The sequence below is a fragment of the Aethalodelphis obliquidens genome, unplaced genomic scaffold (assembly GCF_003676395.1).
Source record: "Aethalodelphis obliquidens isolate GAN/ISIS:26980383/991018 unplaced genomic scaffold, ASM367639v1 scaffold2, whole genome shotgun sequence".
Taxonomy (NCBI): Eukaryota; Metazoa; Chordata; class Mammalia; order Artiodactyla; family Delphinidae; genus Aethalodelphis; species Aethalodelphis obliquidens.
In genome coordinates, this window is record NW_020837946.1 from 62,402,979 (window position 1) to 62,424,898 (window position 21,920).

The window sequence follows — 21,920 nt, forward strand, 5'->3', positions numbered from 1 at the left end:
TAATGCTCTGTTATTGGTAGAATCATAATAAATTCTTGCCACCTTACTATCACTCTTCTTTTGGTCTCTTAATCTCATTTACTTTTTCTGTTCTTTATTTTTCATATATCAGGTCATGGTGGAAGAATTTTGAGCTTCTGCTTATAAAATCCTTTCTGAGATAGAACACCACTAGAAGGGAAAAAAGTACAAAAACAGTGTAAAACAACAAAACCAGTTTTTTTTTAAAAAGTTAATGACACAATACATATGTATTAAAAATGTTGACTTCAGTTTACCAGATGATTGGTTATCAGTACTTATTGCCCAAGAACAGGCTTTTAAACTTATTGGTGGAAATATTTTCACATTGTTGCTGCACAGTATTTCTTAAGAGTTTAGGAAAATTTGTTGTTGGCAGAAGCCATACATGGCCATAACTAAATCATCAAGGCTGAGTCATGCATGTGTGCTCACCTCAACTAGTCTCCTAACAAATTGATAAAAGTCAGTGTGTAAACACTGTGATAAGCCACCATAAGTCCTGCCATGATCAACATTTCTGGTCAGAGTTGTCATCAGACTTGCTTATGGATGCGTAAGTATTTGTTGTTTCAGAGTAAATTTCATACACATATATGAAATTATATATATTATATATAAAAATATATCTGATCTCTACTTTCTGAAAATATACACATTTAGAATGAGCGCTTATTTAGTTCCTAGCTGAGATTTGTGACTCATAAACCCACTTACCAATCACAAACTATTCCAGCCTGGATTTGGGCCATAGCTAGATAAGAATGAGTTACCATTTTGTATCAAATTGTGGTTAGAGTGCAAGATGCAAGGTCTCATTAAATTTAGTGTTTGGATGCTAATTGTTGACCTTGATATCTCTCCTTTCCTCCCTCTCTCTCTTCCTCTTTCCCCTTTTCTCTTTCTTCCTCTATTTCTGCCTCTTCTCCCTTTTCATGTCTTGAGAGCCTATTGGTGTAACTATTGTGAATGGTCAAGAACTAAATAACAGGGCTTCCCAGGTGGTGCAGTGGTTAAGAATCTGCCTGCCAATGCAGTGGACACGGGTTGGATCCCTGGCCCGGGAAGATCCCACATGCCATGGAGCAACTAAGCCCGTGCGCCACAACTACTGAGCCTGCGCTCTAGAGCCTGTGAGCCACAGCTACTGAGCCCACGTGCCACAACTACTGAAGCCCGCTCACCTAGAGCCCGTGCTTTGCAACAAGAGAAGTCACCACAGTGAGAAGTCTGCGCACCACAACGAAGAGTAGCCCCCACTCGCCGCAACTAGAGAAAGCCCGCACACAGCAATGAAGAACCAACACAGCCATAAATAAATAAATCAATCAATTAAAAAAAAAAGAATGAAATAACATAGAGTAAGGGATAAAGAATACAGCAAAGTGTTTGTTAAATGAAAACAAGGAAAAATTGTACAGCACAAGGAAATACAGCCATTATTTTGTAATAACTTTAAATGGAGTATAATCTATAAAAATATTGAATCACTGTGTTGTACACCTGAAACTAATATAATATTGTCAGTCAACTATACTTCAATAAAGTCAATAATAAAAGTTAAAGAAAAACTAAAACAAGATCAGAACACAAAGGTGTTTGTATGATTCAATCCAGAAGATCCGTTTAGTAGTTACAAATGATTTGCCCTGTGACTATAGAGAATCATCCCCAAATCCACCAGTTGGGAGTCAATTTCTTCTGCTTCTGCTGCTATTGTCATAACTTCTGGTATCAAGCATTGTTCACTTGATAACCTGGTGATCTAATTTGCTTGTTAAGGTGACCAAAACAGCAGTGATGCTTGCAGCTTTAACACACCTGTGTTGATGTGACGTATGGTTCAACACTTGGGACTAATTAATCAGAAAAACCCTGGTTTGGTGCTATTTATAAACTCTGTGTTAGGATTGAGAGTGGGTCTATCACACCCTATGTAATAAGCCTTAAGCAGGAAAGCTGCCTATCTGGAGATCTGTGTAGTCACTTATTCTCACATGTGTGTGATTTTCCTTTTTAGCTTTTGATTCTGTTCAACCATCTTCCAGTAATTTATCCTGCAAATCAGTAAGCTGTATAGGAATACTCTGGGCGGTTGGGGTTGGAAATCAGCTCTTAAATGGGGGGATTTATAGTTTTTGTACAAGTCATGTTAAAACATTGTGCTGAAGGGTGTTCTACTCTTTTCTCATGGAATTTGATTCATTGGGTTCTTATTAACCAGAGCAGGCAGACTATCTTAAATTTTCTTCTGTTTGGATAGTGGTCTTTTCAGCATCCTATAAATGTAGCTCTTTGGCCATCAGATAACCAGTTAGTTCCTTGCGGGGGAGTGGGGACAAAGGTCTTGGACTTAGTTTTCTCCCATGTGGAGGAGGAGTCCACCTATAGGAACCTCAGTGATTCAGCTGTTAGAGAAAACACTGCATGGATTATATGAGGAAATACAGGAAAGACTAATACAAACACAATTTCAGTGTTTGGTAATGGCTGGCAGAAAGTTTTCGTTGCTGAGTGTTCTTGGTCAAAACTTAGAGATTCTTTCAAATGTTTTAGGCACTTAGATGATTGTCAATTCATATCTTTATTTTTTTGTGAGCGTATGTGGCAGGGGTGGAGAGAGGACATTGGAAAAAAGCTTTTTCTTTTGTTCTGATAACTACACAGACGGGAAAACGTTGCACCATGGGCAGGTGTGTTTATGACTGTTTTTCATAGCAATGACCTTTTCCATTAGTGAAGAACTGCTTGAGGACTTCAGATTTGGGGCTTGTTTTTTTGTGTGACTCCCCCCACCCTTGAATGGGTAAGCCTGTGGATGCCCCGTGGAGCTCTCCAGGGTGAAGCAGGCCTCCCTGGAACTGAGATGCTTTACCACACTCCCAGGGGAGTTCATTTCAAGGTGCTAGTACTAGCAGCTGCGGCATGATATTGCCCAATCTCAGGCCCTCTCATTGATGGGTGGGAGGGAGTGCGATTGCCGCTTAAGAAATTTTATTGTCTTTAGGAGGGAAGAATTTTTTTATTTACAGGGGGTTTCGTAGATGATCTCTTTCATGTGGGTTAAGACATTTTGAGCTCTGAATGTCCATGCTGCTTAGAGGTTCTAAGTTGTTCTCAACTGGGGGTGGTACCACCACTCTCAAGGGGTGTTTGGACATGTATGTCACAGGGACGGGGGATGGGCACTGCTGGCATTCCTCATGTCAGGGGCCAGGGACGCTAGACATCCTGCTTTGCCCACGGCAGTTGAATAATTATCCCATCCTACATGCCTATCACGTCCTGTCAGGAACCCCTGAGAAGCATGGTTTTATTTATAATGCACTTCAGTGCTGTGAACCATCGGGTTGTAGGTCGAGGAGGTGCTCGGTGAAAAAGAAGTGATGTGGAAGAGATGGGGAAAGGGGAGAAAGGCAGGTAGCTAGTGTTTAAACAAAATGCGTGAGGAATAGCTCAGTTAGGAAAGGTGGAAATGTAACTTCCCACTTCTCAGAATTGAGAGGCTTCTCTGATAGTGCATCATATTATGCTGCCGGCTTTGGATCATTGAAAAGGCACTTTAAAATTATTAAGCAAATATTTCAGCAGTCTTTGAGATCCTCTGTCTCTCGAGGTCTGGCTGAATTCCTCATGCTGGATGCTCAGACACATGCATTCAACTTGGAGAGAACAGGACACTAGGAGGCCTTGGGTGGCACCTGCGGAAACTGTTGGCCATTTGCCATGCATTGGAGTTGCTTTGGATCGGGCCTGGGGCAACTGCAGGGGCTGCAGGGTGAGCCCCATCCCTGCCAGAGCCTCTTGGTGAACCACCCACCGGCCTGTTCACTGAGCTCATGCTCTGGGCAGGGTTCTGAGGAGCCCAAGCCCTTCTCATGGCCAAAGTCTATATCCTCATTCAGATTTGCATCCACCCAGAGCGACTTTTAGTTTTTTTTTTTTTTTTTTGCGGTATGCGGGCCTCTCACCGCTGTGGCCTCTCCCACTGCAGAGCACAGGCTCTGGACGCGCAGGCCCAGCAGCCATGGCTCACAGGCCCAGCCGCTCCGCGGCATGTGGGATCCTTCCGGACCGGGGCACGAACCCGTGTCCCCTGCATCAGCAGGCGGACTCCCAACCACTGCGCCACCAGGGAAGCCCAACTTTTAGTTTTAATATAGTTACTGGCACTAGAGATTTCTAAGCTTTCTCACTCTCAACCCATTTGATCATGTCACTCTGTTCTTGGCATTCAAGGCCCTTTCTTCCCCATCTCCCCAGCTTGGTTGTCCCCCACTTTAGAAGAGATTCCCTGCACTTGGGCCATGGAGGCCTGCTTATTCCCCCCTTACCCATGCTGGGCCTCCCTGAAGTTGTTTGGGCCCTTGCACAAAACATGGTCCCTCCTTCACCACCACCCCCGCCCCGCCAAGTCCTGCTCTTTCACACAGGCCCAGGGCAGTCTTATTCTCCTTCATGAAGCCTCTCTCATTACATCATCTTGTGGTATTCATTTTTTTCTCCCTGAGACAATTGGTTCTTATTACCTCTGCTGCTTATTTGGAACGAAATCATCTACTGTCATATGGCACAACTTTGGAGTCATACTACCTAGGTGTGAATCCCTGCTTCCCCACCTACCAGTTGTGAGATTTGGTCAAGCCTCAGTTTTCTCATCTATGAAATGGGGCTATTAGTACCATCTCATAGGATTGTTGCGAGGATAAGTGAGATAATCTATGGGAAACACTTAAAACACTGCTGGCACTTAATAAATTCTGGGTGATTGAAAGCTGTCATTTGTTTTGTGGGATGGGGGTTGAGGAATAGAGCACAGGCTCTGAAATCACACAGGCCCTGGGTCTGAATCAAACTTTGACATTTTCTGTATCTGTGGGAATTTGATTAATGCCCTTGAGATTCAAGTTCCCCTTCTATTAAATAAATATAAATCTCACTTCACATATTTCTAAGAGGATCCAATAGATATGTATAGGGACTTCCCTGGCGGCGCAGTGGTTAAGAATCCACCTGCCAATGCAGGGGACATGGGTTCGAGCCCTGGTCTGGGAAGATCCCACATGTCGCAGAGCAACTAAGCCTGTGCTCCACAACTACTGAGCCCGCGTGCCACAACTACTGAAGCCCATGCGCCTAGAGCCCGTGCTCCGCAACAAGAGAAGCCACCGCAATGAGAAGCCCGCGCACCGCAACGAAGAGTAGCCCCAGTTCTCCACAACTAGAGAGAGCCCACGCACAGCAACAAAGACCCAAAACAGACAAAAATAAATAAAATTAAATCTCTAAAAGAAAAAGTGGATGTGTATAAAGCTTTTTATATTGTCCAACACATAGTAGATGCTCAACAAATAGCAGCTATTGTTGTTACATGGCTATTTAATTTATAATGCATAAATAACTTTTGTCCCCAATAAATTTGTAAGTTCTATTAAAACAAAGGATCATATCTTATTCTTTGTTTCTTCCACAAACCTTGAACAAAGTTTTGCACACAGTGGGTATGATTTTTTTTCGTGTGTGGCTTTACTGAATCATTTAAGTGATGTGTGTACATGATCACACATCAGCTGGCTTGTGGGTTTCCCTCAAATGTCCTCTCAATATCTTGAAATGTCCTCTCAATATCAATATTGTTTTCCTCTATCAAAACATCAGGGCTCTGAAACAATAATTTGGAAAAAGCAGTCAACTCAGTTGTTTGTAAACTGGATTGAAAAAAAAAAAGAATAATTCTGGCCACCTATTTGGTGAACTGTTCTGAAAACCAGGCAGCTAAAATGTTGTACAGAAAGATTAGTAGCCTGGTTTGCTGTACCCGTCTTGTTTCAGTTCCATCAGTTGAGTTGGTGGCTATTCCACCGGTTGACATTAGGCAGGGCAGGGTCTCCAGACAGTCTGTTACCCTTGGCTGTCATGGCTGCAGTGTCAAGTTTGGAAATCAGCAAGTGACTTTAAATCTTCAAAAGGGGACTGGCCTTGTTGGTGTGGACAAGGTGTGAGAATTGTAGTAAACCATCACCCAGCTTATAAACATCACAAGTATGTCTGTCAATACCAAGGGAGTAAAAACAAAGTACCGAAAAAGTGAAGTAAAAATTATGGGTGAATTAAGGAATGTATTTCTTTGAGTTCAGTGGAGGTAAGACTATTAAAGTGCAACGCAGTGTTACATGTTTTTAAAAAGAGCACATGTGCCTCCTCAGGTAGACCAAAAGTGTCTGGAAAGACCAGCACATGTTAGAGGATCTAGCCGGAAAGTAGGATTTGCCACAGAAATTACCTTACTCTGTTAACTTTGGACAACGTTCCATTGACTACGACTTGCCTTTTTCTTCTAATAAGAGAATTCATGAGAGGAAAAAGAAACTCTTATAAGGAAAGGGCAAAAGAATGAAACATTAGGGGGTCTCCCTGGTGGTGCGGCGGTTAAGAATCCGCCTGCCAATGCAGGGGACACGGGTTTAAGCCCTGGTCTGTGCTCCGCAACAGGAGAAGCTACTGCAATAGGCCCACGCACCGCAATGAAGAGTAGCCCCCAGCGCAGCAACGAAGAGCCAGTGCAGCCAAAAATAAAACAAAATAAATAAGTTTAAAAAAATTCAAAAAAGAATGAAACATTAGTATGACTCAATATTTTTCTCTTTTTAAAACGTTTAGATAGTCCTCCTATTTCAAATTATACCAGGTTTCATTTTTCTTTCTATAGATTTAAGATAGTAAACTCCAATTAAAAGACTCATTGTTTGCCTTGATGGTTTTATGAATCTCTGATATGTAATTTTACAAAGAGAAATCTTCATTACCTGGTGAATACGTGTTTTCTGTCCCACATGTGCCTAGCACTGTGCCAGAGTTTGTAAAGGATACAGAAGTGGTGCTCTCCATTCCGCGCTGTGCCCCTTCTGGAAAAACAAACTTCTTCCCTCCTCTAGGCATTATCTGTTACTCCAGTATCTTATCTTAACACATTCTTAGTCCAACACTTAAACCAGGAAGCTTGGGCTGTGGCTATTTATGAAGAAAGGATTACTCTTGTTTTTCTCCAGCTTGGGGCTCTATAACGTTGAAAACCAAGTTTATCCCTATGTCTATTGTAATTTTTCTTGAAGAGATTGAAACTTTTTTTGATTTCCCTGCATTGCTTTTTTTTCTTTTCTTTTTTTTTTCCAGCATTGCTCTTTCTAAAAAAATTTATTTTATTGAAATGTAGTTGATTTACAATGTTGTGTTAATTTCTACTGTACAGCGAAGTGATTCAGTTATACATATATATATACATTCTTTTTCATATTCTTTTCCATTATGTTTATCACAGAATATTTCATATAGTTCCCTGTGCTATGCAGTGAGAACTTGTTTTCCATTCTCTGTATAATAGCTTGCATCTGCTAACCCCAAACTCCCAATACATCCCTCCCCCACACCCTTCCCTCCTTGCATTGCTTTTGATTGTTGCAAATTTTCCTTTGTTTTTATGTGCAATGTTTGTTGCTAAGTAGACTACTCTTCTGCAATTGTATTGTATGAGCATATGGTGTGGTGTGGATTCCACACCAGTCCAGTTAATGAATCCAGTGAATGTTGATAGCAACTTTGGAAAATAATCAAATTTTTACATTCATTTTTTTGGTGGAATTTTTTTTTTTTTTTTTTTTTCTGGTTTGAAGAGAACATAGAGCACTGGTAGTACAGCACAGATGCTGGACCAGAATTGTCAGATTCAGATCTTACTTTGCACATGTTTGCTATTTGATCTTGGGCAAGTTACTGAATTGCTCTGTGTCTCAGTTTCTTTATTTGTAAAATATGCATGATAATGACGTCTATCTTGTAGGGTTGTTATGAAGGTTAAATGACAAAGTTTACAAAAAGTTTACAAAGTACTTAGAATGGTGCATACCATTTAAGTACCACACAAATAGTTTTTTCATCTTTGCACCATCTATTTTGATTTTTGGGAAAGGCAGGGCCAGCCTGGGAAAGTAGGGTGTCCCTTTGGTTCTAATGGTTCCTTGTCAATGACTGCCTGGTTCTTAACAATAGGTTTTTATTTCAGTGTGGATTATGATGTTTTCCTCTTTGGTTTTTATTAGAGGGAGACTTTTAAAGTTATAAAAGATTGTTTGCAAAATTACCTCTTGGTTAAAAATGGATTGGTTGAATATGGATGTTTAGAGACCATTTGTTGAAAGAAGTGTTAAATTTTGCTCTATTTAGATTTTTTTCTTTCATAAACTATGTTTAGCTCCAAAGTATGAAATTCCCCCACTCCCATCTTCTTTGGACTTCAAATTATTAAACAATGAAGTATAGATAATATGCAGTAACCTTTGGAGGGGTTATGAGTAAAGGCTACTTATTTAAAAAAAAACTCTCAGGACTTCCCTGGTGGCGCAGTGGTTGAGAGTCCGCCTGCTGATTCAGGGGACACGGGTTCGTGCCCTGGTCCGGGAAGATCCCACATGCCGCGGAGCGGCTGGGCCTGTGAGCCATGGCCGCTGAGCCTGCGCGTCCGGAGCCTGTGCAAAAAAAAACTCTCAGAAAATAAAGTGCATACAAACCAATTGAAATCAGGGGCAGCTGAAATTGTTATCAAACTTGATCTAGACCTTTTCACTAACAGTGTGTTTTTTTAAAATTTATTTTTTATTTTTGCCTGTTTTAGAACTTTATTATTATTTTTGTTTGATTTCTATTTTATTATTGTTAAAAAAATGTATTTTATATTGGGGAATAGTTGATTTACAATGTTGTGTTAGGTGTACAGCAAAGTGATTGTGTTATATATCTACATATATCTATTCGTTTTCAGATGCTTTTCCCATATAGGTTATTACAAATTATGGAATAGAGTTCCCTGTGCTATACTGGCAGTTTGTTTTTCAACAACACATTTCCTTTGTAATAGAATGGATGACAGTCTTCTGACACTAGTGGAGCATTTGGTTGATTACTAAGATGCCACCCAGCAAATGATAATTTGTTCTTCTGCAGAGATGTTTCCAAACAATAGTCATTTGGGAGTTATAACAGGCATGGAAGTTAATATTGAAAAGATGAACTTGACAAATGAATTACCATGGATCTGTTGATAAGTTGAGTGAATTGGGCTTGATATATTACTTTAGATAACTGAGTATTTGGGAGGTCAAATGTGAAAAATACTAACTAGAAAGAGTTACATAATTGTAAAACTTCCCCTATCAGTTTAAATTTTTTTTTTTAATATGTGATTTTTTTTTCCCCTATAATGCCAGCTGCTGGGCTTAGCATTGGAATTTTTTTTTTTAATAAATTCATTTATTTATTTTTGGCTGCATTGGGTCTTTGTTGCCGCGAACAGTGGCTACTCTTCGTTGCGGTGAGCGGGCTTCTCATTGTGGTGGCTTCTCTTGTGGAGCACGGGCTCTAGGCGCGCGGGCTTCAATAGTTGTGGCACATGGGCTCAGTAGTTGTGGCTTGTGGGCTCTAGAGCGCAGGCTTAGTAGTTGTGGTGCAAGGGCTTAGTTGCTCTGCGGCATGTGGGATCTTCCCGGACCGGGGCACGAACCCGCGTCCCCTGCATCGTCAGGTGGATTCTTAACCACTGAGCCACCAGGGAAACCCTAATGTGTGATTTTTAAATAATTGACTTTGAAGTGCTTAAAAAATGACTTTCGTGTATCTATTTTGTGTTCTTTTCATGATGTGCTTAACTTCATATTTTAGCAAAAACAAACTCAAAATTTGACTTGTAATAAAAATGCTTAAGAAATGAGAAAAGAAAAAAAAATAAACAAAAATGTTGCTTAAGAAATAACACTAATGATACATATATTTAAAAACAGGCAGTATATTATTCTGAGAATTTGCTTCAGTATGCTCAGTTTCTAAGTGTATGATTTTTCCAGCAAGAGGAAGCTCTTTGTAAGTAGACTGACCTTTAGATTGTTATAATTTTTCAACCAGAAATTATTAGATACTAAGGGAAACAAATGTACTGAATTTACAAATGTATTATGTTGGATTTCTAACAATAGACCTAATTGATAAAAGTGATTTAATATATGTTGTGTTAATAGCTGAACCTCCAAAGCCTCTAATCTCTCATGGAAATATTGCTTTGTAGAACAAAATCCAATGAGAAGTTCTGGGATTCCAGAGTGAATTTGTGCATTCCTTAGGGGCATTTTTGCAAGGGAGGTTGTTGTGTTTTAAAGGTAGTTGATAAGAGACCTGCACCACCAACCCCAGACCTGCACCACCAACCACCATCATGCATTAGTCTATAGAAGGTATTTGGGTGTACGTATTCCTGTACCACTCGGTACCACCATTTAGCCAAGGAAAGTTTCTGACCATTTGCAGCATACATTATAAATCAGTATGTCACTACCAGACAATCAGATTTGAACATTCCATGAACAAAGTAACCTATATCCCCTAGGAATAGATCACTTAACTGTGTTTATGTCATGCTCATGATAGGCCTGCATTTACACAAGACAGGATAGCACATTGTTTATTTATTTTAGGAGTAGGTAATTGATCTGTATATTCCCTTAATTTCAGTTTAATTAGTCAAACACTGAAATGGGTAATTTAGCATGATTGCTTAAATACATGGGGAAAGTATAATTATTCTTCCAACCCCCCCGAATTATTCCTCTACCACCATGGGTTTGTGAAAGAATAATTTTGAGTCTTCTCCACGTTGGGCTGGTGTTGGTTGCTCTCTTAAAAATAAAATTCGTACTTGGCACATAATGTATGGGGAGGTTGCTGGTCAGATATTTGGGGAAACTCAGAGGATCGCTAACTGCCAAATTAGTCCCCTGGGGAGAACTAGGAAAACTGCAGGATATACTCGTTGAATTAAATGTACTTGTTTAAGTTATATTCACTTTCTGGTATCACTAGGGGATATCACTGCCCCTTGGAAGTGTGGCTAGTTTGATGCCAAGTTTGTGCACTCTGATTGGCTGCCGAGATTTTTGTTTGTTTGTTTTTTGGCTTTTGTTTGTTGGCAGAGAAGAGCCGTACCTGGCATCTTACAAATAAGTTACAAGCAAAAAGCCATAATATTGGTCTTGTATCTAAGAATGAAGAAACATAAATTGCTGTATATGATTTAGTAATAAAAAGGCACTTAAAAAGACTGTAGGGTGGGAAACTGAAAAAAGCACAGTCCCACAAATGAAAAGTTACTCATGATGGTATCAGAGATAACCACCCTTAACTTTCTGGCCTTTTCTGTGCTTTTTTTCTGCTATATATGACTCTGTTACAGGTAAAATTTGGCGTCCTTGTCTTTGTTATAACGTGTAATGAAATATTACAAATATTTCTCCAAATCATTTAGAAGTTCTTCATAACTATTTTAATGAGTTCCTAATATGATATATATAGATATAAGAAAATTTATTCATTTTCATATTATTGGACATTTACAAGGTTTGCAATTTCCTTTATTATAAATTATACTATGATGAAAACCTCTACACATAAATCTTTAATTCTCTGCTTAGTTCCTTAAGGGGAAAAAAAATTACCTAGAGGTAAAAGTATTAAGTTAAAGAATAAGCACTTTTAAAAAGCAGGATACCTTTTGTCAAACTGCTTTCCAGATTGGTTACCTCAAGGTGCACTCTAGTCAGCTGTGTGTGAAAATGACTTTCCTGCAGACCCTGACACAGAATATAATCATAAAAATGTTTTCCTAATTGTATAAATAATTTACATTCTTTGATTACTAATTAGTTGAATAATTTTTTGTTTTCATCAAAAATTTGTATTTTTTTTGAAATATCTGTGTGCGTAACTTTTTAAACTGGCTTTCTCTTGCTTGTGGGATTACAGAATGTCACAGTGATGAGTTTCAGTGCCAACCTGGGGTTTGTATCATTGCGTCCTGGCGGTGTGATGGGACCAGAGACTGCGCGAATGGCTCGGATGAAATTGGCTGCCGTAAGTGAAGAGCGGTGGGGCTAAGCTCTGTTCTGAGTAGCAGAAGTGCTTCATGGTCATTTCAGCTGTAACAAAGAGAAAGAGTTGTGCCTTTAGTAGTAGATTGGACTGAGCGCCAATCTTTTGAGATGGAGAACTGGTGGCATTAAGAATTCAGTCCCTTTTGATCACGAGGTTCAATTCACATCAGTTTCTATCTTACTCTTATCCCATGACCTTGGTATGGAACCAACTTTCTGAGCTGTTTTCTGAAGCCTATAAACGATTATTTCAGATTATTCAGTCTGCAAATTTTGTGCACTAACAAGAATAAAAAAATAATGTTGTCTGTACTGCTGTGATTTGTAATTCAAGGAAGAGTCTGTTTTTATAAAAAGGATGTAGTAGAACTTGTGTGCATTACTATCAAGAGGTCACAGAAGGGGCTAGTGTGGTTTATGTTTTTTAAATAATAGTTAAAAACATGATAATATTATAAACCCCCAATTTAACTCTTTAATTTAGAAGAATTATAAAATCACTTACACATATTTCTTCATTTACTTCTCTCAACAATACTCTGAGGTAGGTTTCAGATGAGGAAACTGAGGCATAGAGAAGCTAAATTATTTATTAAAGGCTTCCCAGTTGGTGCACTAATCCCAACCCTTATGTCCATTGCTCTCCCACCTTGCCATAGGTGATCCATCACACTACTGCAATTTCATTCATTCTGACAGGTGAACAGGCAAGGGTTATCATCCAAAAACCAAGAAAGCAGGTGAAAATTTGTTTTGAATCGTTGGCCATCCTGTGGCACAACAGGACAAACTTTGGTGTATTGTTTGGATGACGATGCTTTTGAAAATGGGAGAAGTGTGGGGATTAGGTCCTATAAGGCGCTTCTCAAACTTTCAAGCAGAAATGGATCACCTGGGGAGGTTGTTAAAGTGTAGGGCTTAGTTCCATATGTTTGAGGTGGGACCTGAGATTCTGCATTTCTGCAAGCTCCCAGGTAATGCTGATGCTGCTAGTCTGGAAACCACACTTTGAGTAAGGGAGTAGTTCTATTTGTAGAGATATGATCAAGTGCTATCTATTTGCCTCCTCTGGGCTTACTGAGTTCATTTTAGGTTAAACACTAGGAGCAGAAAGTCAGGAACAGTGTGTTCTGAGATAAAGGAATAATTGAGCAGTCATACCAACAATTTACCAATGTCCCATAACGATGATGATAAAAACATACCAATGACAATCACTCGCAACTTATTTACATGGTACTTTCACATATGTTACTCTACTTATTTTTTTTTAACATCTTTATTGGAGTATAATTGCTTTACAATGGTGTGTTAGTTTCTGCCGTACAACAAAGTGAATCAGCTATACATATACATATATCACCACATCCCTTCCCTCTTGCGTCTCCCTCCCTCCCACCCTCCCTATCCCACCCCTCTAGGTGGTCACAAAGCACCGAGCTGACCTCCCCGTGCCATGCAACTGCTTCCCACTAGCTATCTATTTTACATTTGGTAGTGTATATATGTCCCTGCCACTCTCTCACTTCGTCCCTTACCCTTCCCCCTTCCCGTGTCCTCAAGTCCATTCTCTACATCTGCATCTTTAGTCCTGTCCTGCCCCTAGATTCATCAGAACCATTTTTTTTTTTTTTTAGATTCCATATATATGTGTTAGCATATGGTATTTGATTTTCTCTTTTTGACTTACTTCACTCTGTATGACAGACTCTAGGTCCATCCACCTCACTACAAATAACTCAATTTCGTTTCATTTTATGGCTGAGTAATATTCCATTCTACTTATTTTTTATAGCACACCGTGAGAAAAATATAGTCCCCATTTTATGATGCATACATTGCGATTCAGAGAACCTGCTGAAGATTGTAAAGCAAGTAAATTGTGGAAATAATAAATTATTTGATTTTGGGTCTTGTTTTCCAAATCTCATGGATTTTACAATTTATCATGATGTTTTACTATTAGTTATTACAAAACACTTCAAATAATTTAATAATTATAAACTCATGGTTGATTTTATTGAAATTAAAAATTTAATATTTTTTTGGTCATAACTTCGTATGAATGTGTGTTTGGGCTGTTTGTTTTATTCTCTGTATTTTGTATTGCTTTGGATCAGCATTTTGTTGTGATGCCATTGCTGAGATTACTTGACAGTGAACACTGGTTAAACTCCACAGGCTCTAAGGTTTTTTATATTTGCTATCAAATATATTGAGCAGGAGTTGACATACTTCTTTTGAAACGAGCATCGTTTGTTGGTATAATAGGGTGGATGTTAGACATAATGAGTTTTTTTCCGGTTTATTTTAGCTCACCCTACTTGCCGTTCCAACCAGTTCCTGTGTCAGAGTGAGGAGCTATGCATCCCTGTCCACTGGGTGTGTGACGAGGAAGAAGATTGTATCGATGGCTCAGATGAACGGCGGCATTGCCGTAAGTGCTTGTAGAGGAATCTTGTTTTGGCCCTTTGGACACCTTAAATTCCAACCTGTTACAAATACAAAACACAATGGAATGAATCTTTATAAATGCAGAGTTGGGCCTTGAAGGACAAGGGAACCTGTGCCAGCTGTCTCACTCAGGGGTTGGATGATACTGAAAGTGTGAATGTGCTGAAGAATTATCAATATAGCCAGTGATTTGGACATGGGATAGATTCCCAGTATTTAACTCAGGTTATGTTATGCTTAAGAAAGAAACAAAACACCTATTGGTATCTGTATGTGGAGGTCTTCATTTGTCTGCTTGGCAGTTGGATGGGTCCACATGCTCCTGGAGCACACTGTGCAGGCAAAACCTTCCACCCCTTCTGCCCCACTATTAAACTCTCTTCTTTCTGACTGAGCGGAAGTGGAGGTCTGTTGGAGGCACTTCAGTGACAGCTGCTAGAGCCGTTGTAGGATGAGCTGGAACCAGAAAACAAATAGTAGCAAGGAAGAGGACGTTGGCGACTGCTGATTCCTGGACATTGAGGGGGTTCAGGGCAGTAACCTGGAAGAGACACTTCCATTCTGATTTCTTTGGGATGGAACTGGAAAAGACTGTTTTACTGGGCTTAAACAATTTTGGACAAGAGCATAATCTTGGGTGAATTTAAGATGGCAACATGTGAGAAAGATGTCTGTCATCTGTAGCATTCCTTTCTCTTAAGGATATTTGTATAATTTAAAATTATTCTTGTATCAATGGGGATGTTTTTGACTGCAAAGAGTGAAAAACACAACTCAAAAAAGTTAAGCAGAAAGGGAATTTATTATCTCACCCAAGAAGCCTAAATGTAGCATTGTTCCAGAATTGATTGGAAGATAATGGAAAATCTCAATTCCTTGGATCAGTGACATCATCCAGGTTTCTTCCACTATTCTGCCCTGCCCTGCCGTCTTTTTAGCCTATTGGCTTTTCATGATTGCATGAAAGCCGCAGAAGTCCTGACTTTTACATTCCCATAATTCAAATTTCAATATCTAGAAGAGAAAACATCAACATCTTTTCCCTGTGTTTTTATAAGACAAAAGAAAAAAAACAACAAAAAAACCCCAAACTAAAACCTTATAGCGAGTCTAAGTTGGACTGAGATGGAAATTGGAGAGAAGATACAAGACTGTAATGAACCACCTCAGGCTCTTGACCTCAATTGTCCTCTGGAAAAGTCCAGCTCTGATCACTGTGTAGCATTCACCTTTAAACTTCCCCACATTCTGTTTCATTAAATGCACATCCCACAAATCATGGACATCTATCATCACTGTGTGTTGGTTTTGAGATAGCCAAGATCCTGTTGGCATTTTCACATGGACATTGTCCACAAAGATCAAAGAAGAAACAGATATTTTTGATGGCTACGTCATGTGGGAACTTGTTTGTTAGGTGACTAGCAGTGGAGATGCTGTGGGCTTCAATAGGTTCTGGATGTATTTATAAAAAATTAGAATTAAGTCCAGGAATTTTGAGTCCAGCAGTGGGAGTATGAACTCTCTTCAGTCGAGCCACTAGAAGCCTTCTTTTGAGGAAGATAATGGAAATTCTCAATACTTTGGTGTAAAGGTAAAATGTAGACTGTATAATTAAACAATCTGTTAGGGCTTGTCAGTGCTGGTCATGAGGTCTGCCAGCAACAAAGAGATGGTGATCCTTGGGACAGAGTGGTTCAGGGGAAACCAGCAAACTATGTAGGGCTGGGGAGGGTGGTGGTGGTGACAAATGGCAGTCTTGAGGAGGGCACAGACAGGAGCTAGTCAAGGCCAGATAGGAGCACGGCATATCTACATCAGGTCCAGTTACGTGCATCCGGATCTGAGGTGGAGTGGCAAAAAGGGAGGGAGGTGGGGGACACTAGTTCAGAAGGACTGAAGGGAGGAAGGAAAAGTACCAGGCATAGTAAGGAGCAGGCAGAAATCCTTGTCTCTAGGAAATCTGTTCTGGGCTCTGATGTTTCTGGCTGGCCTCTCAAAGGTCCTAGAGGAAAAGGGTGACCTAGTAGGTACTCAGTGCTAGATCATGAAGCTCTGGAGAGCAGTGACTGTGCTTTGTTCAGCTTGTATCCCTAAGGCTTGGTATTCTGTCTAGCAGATAGTAGGTTCTTGATAGTAGGTTCTGAATGAATGAATGGTGGGTTATTTATCTTTTGGCTAGATGTGCCATTTGGTTCCATTTTCCCTTGCTCCCCACACGGAGTAGGAAGAAAGCTGAGCTGTAGATTGTGATGCAGTGTGTGGTGGATGACCCCTTGATAATAATACTACATAGAGGGGATGGGAACTACCAAGGGCAACTGCTTGGGGGACTGGAAATAACTTTACAGCAGTAATTTATGAGCAATGTTCCATACTATTTTAAATGAGTATGGATTTTATAAGGTAACTCTTGCATTTTGAATTTTACATTATTTTTTTATTAGATCATCTTTTCCCCAAATGCTTCTCTCTTATGTGGACAATTAAAAAGTCCCATCATAATTCCTGCCTCAGGGCTTCCCTGGTGGCACAGTGGTTAAGAATCTGCCTGCCGATGCAGGGGACACGGGTTCGAGCCCTGGTCTGGGAAGATCCCACATGCTGCGGAGCAACTAAGCCCATGCGCCACAACTCGTGAGCCTGTGCTCTAGAGCCCACGAACCACAAACACTTAAGCCCTTGCGCAACAACTACTGAAGCCCGTGTGCGTAGAGCCCATGCTCCGCAGCAAGAGAAGCCACCACAATGAGAAACCCACGCACCACAACGAAGAGTAGCCCCCCTCGCCGCAAGTAGAGAAAGCCCACGTGCAGCAACGAAGACCCAATGCAGCCAAAAATAAATAAATAAAAATAAATAAATTAAAAAAAAAATCCTGCCTCAGACTCACAGAATAGAATTCACATGATGCTTGGAATATTGATTCATTTGATTTTGTCTGTTTTATCCAGAGGCAAATTTGATAAACTACTGGTGCTCTGCTCTTACCTACCCTAATCAACTTAGGATAAAATCAAGCTAGCTTAAATTTATGTTTATGAAACTGACAGGTATTCAATGTAGAAAGCTTATATAGTAGAGAAAACTCTAAAGAAAAAAAAAAACACCCACATTCCTAATACTCAGAAGTAACCACTGTTTACTCTTTGGCATGTTTCCTTCTTGTTTAAACAAGGATTTCAATGAGGGGGACCTTACTGATCCTTGATTAATACCTATACCTGCAAAATTCTTATTTCATTCATCCTTTTTACTGTATAGGTTTTCAAGCTATACTGTATTCTCAACACATGTTGATAATATAATTGTCTACACTCACAACCTTGAATGTTGATATGATTCTGGGCATTTTGATAGTATCCTGATAATAACACTTTTGCTTTCACATTGTAAGATGTCTACCTTAGAGTAGCTGGGTTAATGTTACTGTCATATTTGTTAGTTGGTCTGTGTTTTTCAGTAATTACAAAGTAATATTTTTTTCCTTTCACAGCTGGGAGAACATGCTCAAGCCATCAGTTTACGTGTGACAACGGTGAATGTATCCCAGCAGAATTCAGATGTGACCATTCCACAGACTGCTTGGATGGAACTGATGAGAAAAACTGCCGTGAGTCCCTTACAGTCTTTGCACTGTATTTGGTTTCACCTTTGTCCCTTTGGCATTTTAATCAATTTGTTGATGGACAGAAATGCCTACAATATGCCTCTTGTTATTGAAATCTCTTGGCGGATTCTTTTGTGGATTAGAGGTGATATTCTGATAGGAGTCTATTTTTAGCAAGACATTCTGAGTCTGTCCTGCCTTAGCACATCAAGTTTCTGTATGTCTTGAAGTAAGAAACTTTTAACTTTAACACAGAATCACAAGAAGTCAATGAGTACAAAATCCAGTTTGGTCAATTTTAACTTTTAGTACGTTACCATGGTAAGCTTCTAGGTCAAATGTCTCAGTTTTTCTGCTCTTACGGACTCAGTGTTTTCCAGATTACCCTTGGAAACGTGTTACATTTTGAAAATGGCTATCTGTGTAATGGAAGAATACTATATCAATTTGTAACTGATCACCACAAGATAAAGCATACAATCACAGTATTCTATGTATAATGTTTAAATATGACCATAAGCAAAATAAGAAAGTGCAATCACTTCTTACAAACGAGTAAAGAGTAATCTGCCTCTCTTGAGGTTTATATAGAATTGTTAGAATACAAGAATATACTAATTATGCTGCTGTGTCCGTCCTCTGGTCCATCTAACTCTGTCTTTAGTCTCAGACATACCCATTTTCTCTCAAAAGCGCTTATAGGTCTATCATTTATGAATTTACCCAGAGCTTCTTTGAGTTTTTATATATCTTTCCCTGGCATTCTTTCTGGCATACTGCATTTCAGACTTCAAGGGGTTATTTTAATATTCTAGTATTCTAATAATCGGTGGATAGATTTTGTGTACCTTAGAAACCTTGATCATAAACTTCTTGGTTATTATGTTTCCAACTAAAGATTTAGGTTTTAGTCTCTTCTCATGGGACAACTCTTTTATTGTTTGATCATTTTGATAGGATTTTAGTTCTCTGGACTGTTTCTAAATCCCTTCCTTTGGTATATTGTATGCTTAATGAAAGAGCCATCTTGCTACACTTCCCGATATGGCTCTATGCCGAGGGTGGGAGCTAACATAAACTGGTTATGAGCAAACCGTTCCTATTTACTGTAGTGTTCAAATTGTGCTCTTAATGGAAGAAATACTCGTATGTGTGTCCAGATTCATGCTGCAGCCTCACTGTCATCACACAGTACATTAAAACAAAACAAAAAACTTCTCCAATGCTTTCTTCCCTTGTATGTTATTTTCCTTTGAGAGGAGTCTGTGCTATTTGCCTTTGTGTTTCCATTTCCTAGCAGAATTTCTGGTATAGTTCTGTTGTAATTTCTAACTTACATGTTTTCTTTTGAAAGAGATTGTGTGGCCTCTAGGTTGGGTCTTCTTTAACTTGGAAAAGTTACGGAGAATTTAGACTTGGTACCGGCAGTTTTAGAGATGGTAGTGTGTGTCTGGAGGTCACAGATAGCAAGTCCAGAGTCAAGGACTCCCCTTTGAGTACTTTGTAAGGCAAACAATAAATTCTTTATTGTGGCAAGTGAAGAAAATATTTTTGATTAATAATAGAGACAAATCATACATTATATTTTGTAGTATTGTATAAACTTCAAAGTGTTATGTAAATTCCAGTGGTTATTGTTATTAGACCCCTCACTGAGGACATTAGGGCCAGTATTATAATACTGTCTTACGAATAAGGTAACTGAACCAGCAAAGGATGGAGTGGCTTGTTCAGGGTTAAATGGTGTGTGGCAGAGCTAGAGCTCAGCTCGTCCTCTGGTCCAAGTCTGATGATTACTGTTCATGAAGGACTTTATTTACAGAAGGAGGAAGTCCTACCTTGTGCAAGAACAGAACCAGAGGCCTGTGCCACCAGCCAACAGTCTGTGTCTTTATCCCTTATTTACAAGTGGATAAAAATGAGTGCTTTATTGCAAATGCAATGGTACTGCAGGAAATGCTATTTTAGGGAAAATAAAAGGCAGCCAAAACAGACTGTTTGGATTTATTCCATGTGAACACCCTGCAGCCAAGTCTCAAGTCACCAATACAGCTGCCTCATGACTTTGCCGACGGACCTTCTGGAAAAAAGCTGGCAGGGTACAAGCATTCAAGCAGCTCTTATAGAAAGGAATGAAGGAAAGGAAGTGAGCTTTGTAAAATATCTGGGCAGGAATCCTTAATCAAAATTTTGTTCATTTTTTTAAGTACATACAAGTAATTGTTGAACCAGAGTTAAACCTCATTGTTTCTGGAATCATACAAGTCATGAATCCTTCAGGGTTCATGGCCCTAAAGTGAATCTCACACGTGTAAGGAGGTTTTACAATGAGGTATTTTTTCCTATTTCTCTCTACCTCATTTATTTATTGCTATGTGTTCTATAAGAAAGAGTAAAAAAAAAAAAAAAAAAAAGCAAATCAGAGGAAATTAAAAAAGAATCCTCATACTTCCTTGTTAGTGCTTTGATCTCCTGGCCACAGCCAGATTTGTACAGGAAGGAAATGAATGACCTGGATCAAAGTCTTTAAAAAGTGCCAGTACTGGGGGGAGGATTTGCCTCATTTTATTTTCCGTCTTTGTTTGGAGCTCTTGTGGGAAATGGAAAAGGGGAGTGTCACTCCCAGGGCATCAATCACTATCATATTCAATTTTTTTTTTTTAATTGGAGTATAGTTGCTTTACAATGGTGTGTTAGTTTCTGCTGTACAGCAAAGTGAATCAGCCATACGTATACATATATCCCCTCCCTCCTGGATTTCCTTCCCACCTAGGTCACCACAGAGCACCGAGTAGAATTCCTTGTGCTATACAGTAGGTTCTCACTAGTTATCTGTTTTATACATAGTAGTGTATATATATCAATTGCAATCTCCCAATTCATCCCACCTTCCCTCTCCCCGCTTGGTGTCCATACGTTTGTTCTCTACATCTGTGTCTCTATTTCTGCTTTGCAAATCGTTTCATCTGTACCATTTTTCTAGATTCCACATATACGCATTAATCAGTACTACAAAGTAGGTGTGAGGACCATCTCCACTTTACAGAGATCAAGAGGTAAGGGTAGACGAACCAGGATATTAACCTAGGTCTAAACCCTATGCCCATGCTCTTGGAATACTTTACTTTTGTATAAGAAGTTTACAGAGCATTTTTGCCTATAGGTTACTTAGCTATTTTGTTATTAAAATGATTGTTTAAAGCTTTTTATTATGGAAGGTTTTAAACATAATCAAAAGCAGAGTGATTACATCAACTCATAGCTAATTTTGTCTTACCTATATCTCTTCTCTCCATTATTTTGAAGCAGTTCTCAGGTATCATATAAGTTTGTCTTTAAATAATTCAGTATCTATATTGCTAAAATATAAGGACTGAAACATTACAGTATCATGATCACACCTAAAAGTTAATAACTGTTCTTTAAAGTAATCAGATATCCATTCAGTTTTAAAAATTCTTCAATTGGCTTATTATTTTTTTACAGTGTCATTTAAATAAAAATCCAAAGAAAATCTATATGTTGGAGTTAGCAAGTCACTTGTTCTGGAGTTTCCCATAGTCTGGGTTTTCCTCATTGCACCCACCCTCTGCTGTCCTTTAACATGTTCTTCTGTCCCCTGTATTTCCTAGAAATTGGTAGCGAGATCTAGAGTAAGGTTTTTCCATCTCGGAAATAATGACATTTGGGTCCAAATCATTCTTTATTGTGGGGAGCTGTCCTGTGCATTGTAGAATAGCTATCAGTATCCTTGGCCTCTATCCACTGGAAGCCAGGAGCACCTCCCAATTGTGATGGCCAAAAATGTCTCTAGACAGTGTCAAATGTCCTCTGGGAGCAGAATTCCCCTCCCCTGCTCCAGCTGA

At 39.3% G+C, this 21,920-nt stretch overlaps 1 protein-coding gene across 1 annotated transcript in view; it reads left to right on the forward strand.

Annotated features, from left to right (window-relative positions):
• The window catches only part of LRP2 (LDL receptor related protein 2), a 197,001-nt gene that overhangs the window by 25,494 nt on the left and 149,587 nt on the right, over positions 1–21,920 (forward strand). The window contains exons 2-4 of the mRNA XM_027078206.1: positions 11,863–11,970; positions 14,305–14,427; positions 17,941–18,057. Coding sequence (XP_026934007.1) covers positions 11,863–11,970; positions 14,305–14,427; positions 17,941–18,057 — 348 coding nt within the window. The remainder of the gene's footprint in view (positions 1–11,862; positions 11,971–14,304; positions 14,428–17,940; positions 18,058–21,920) is intronic.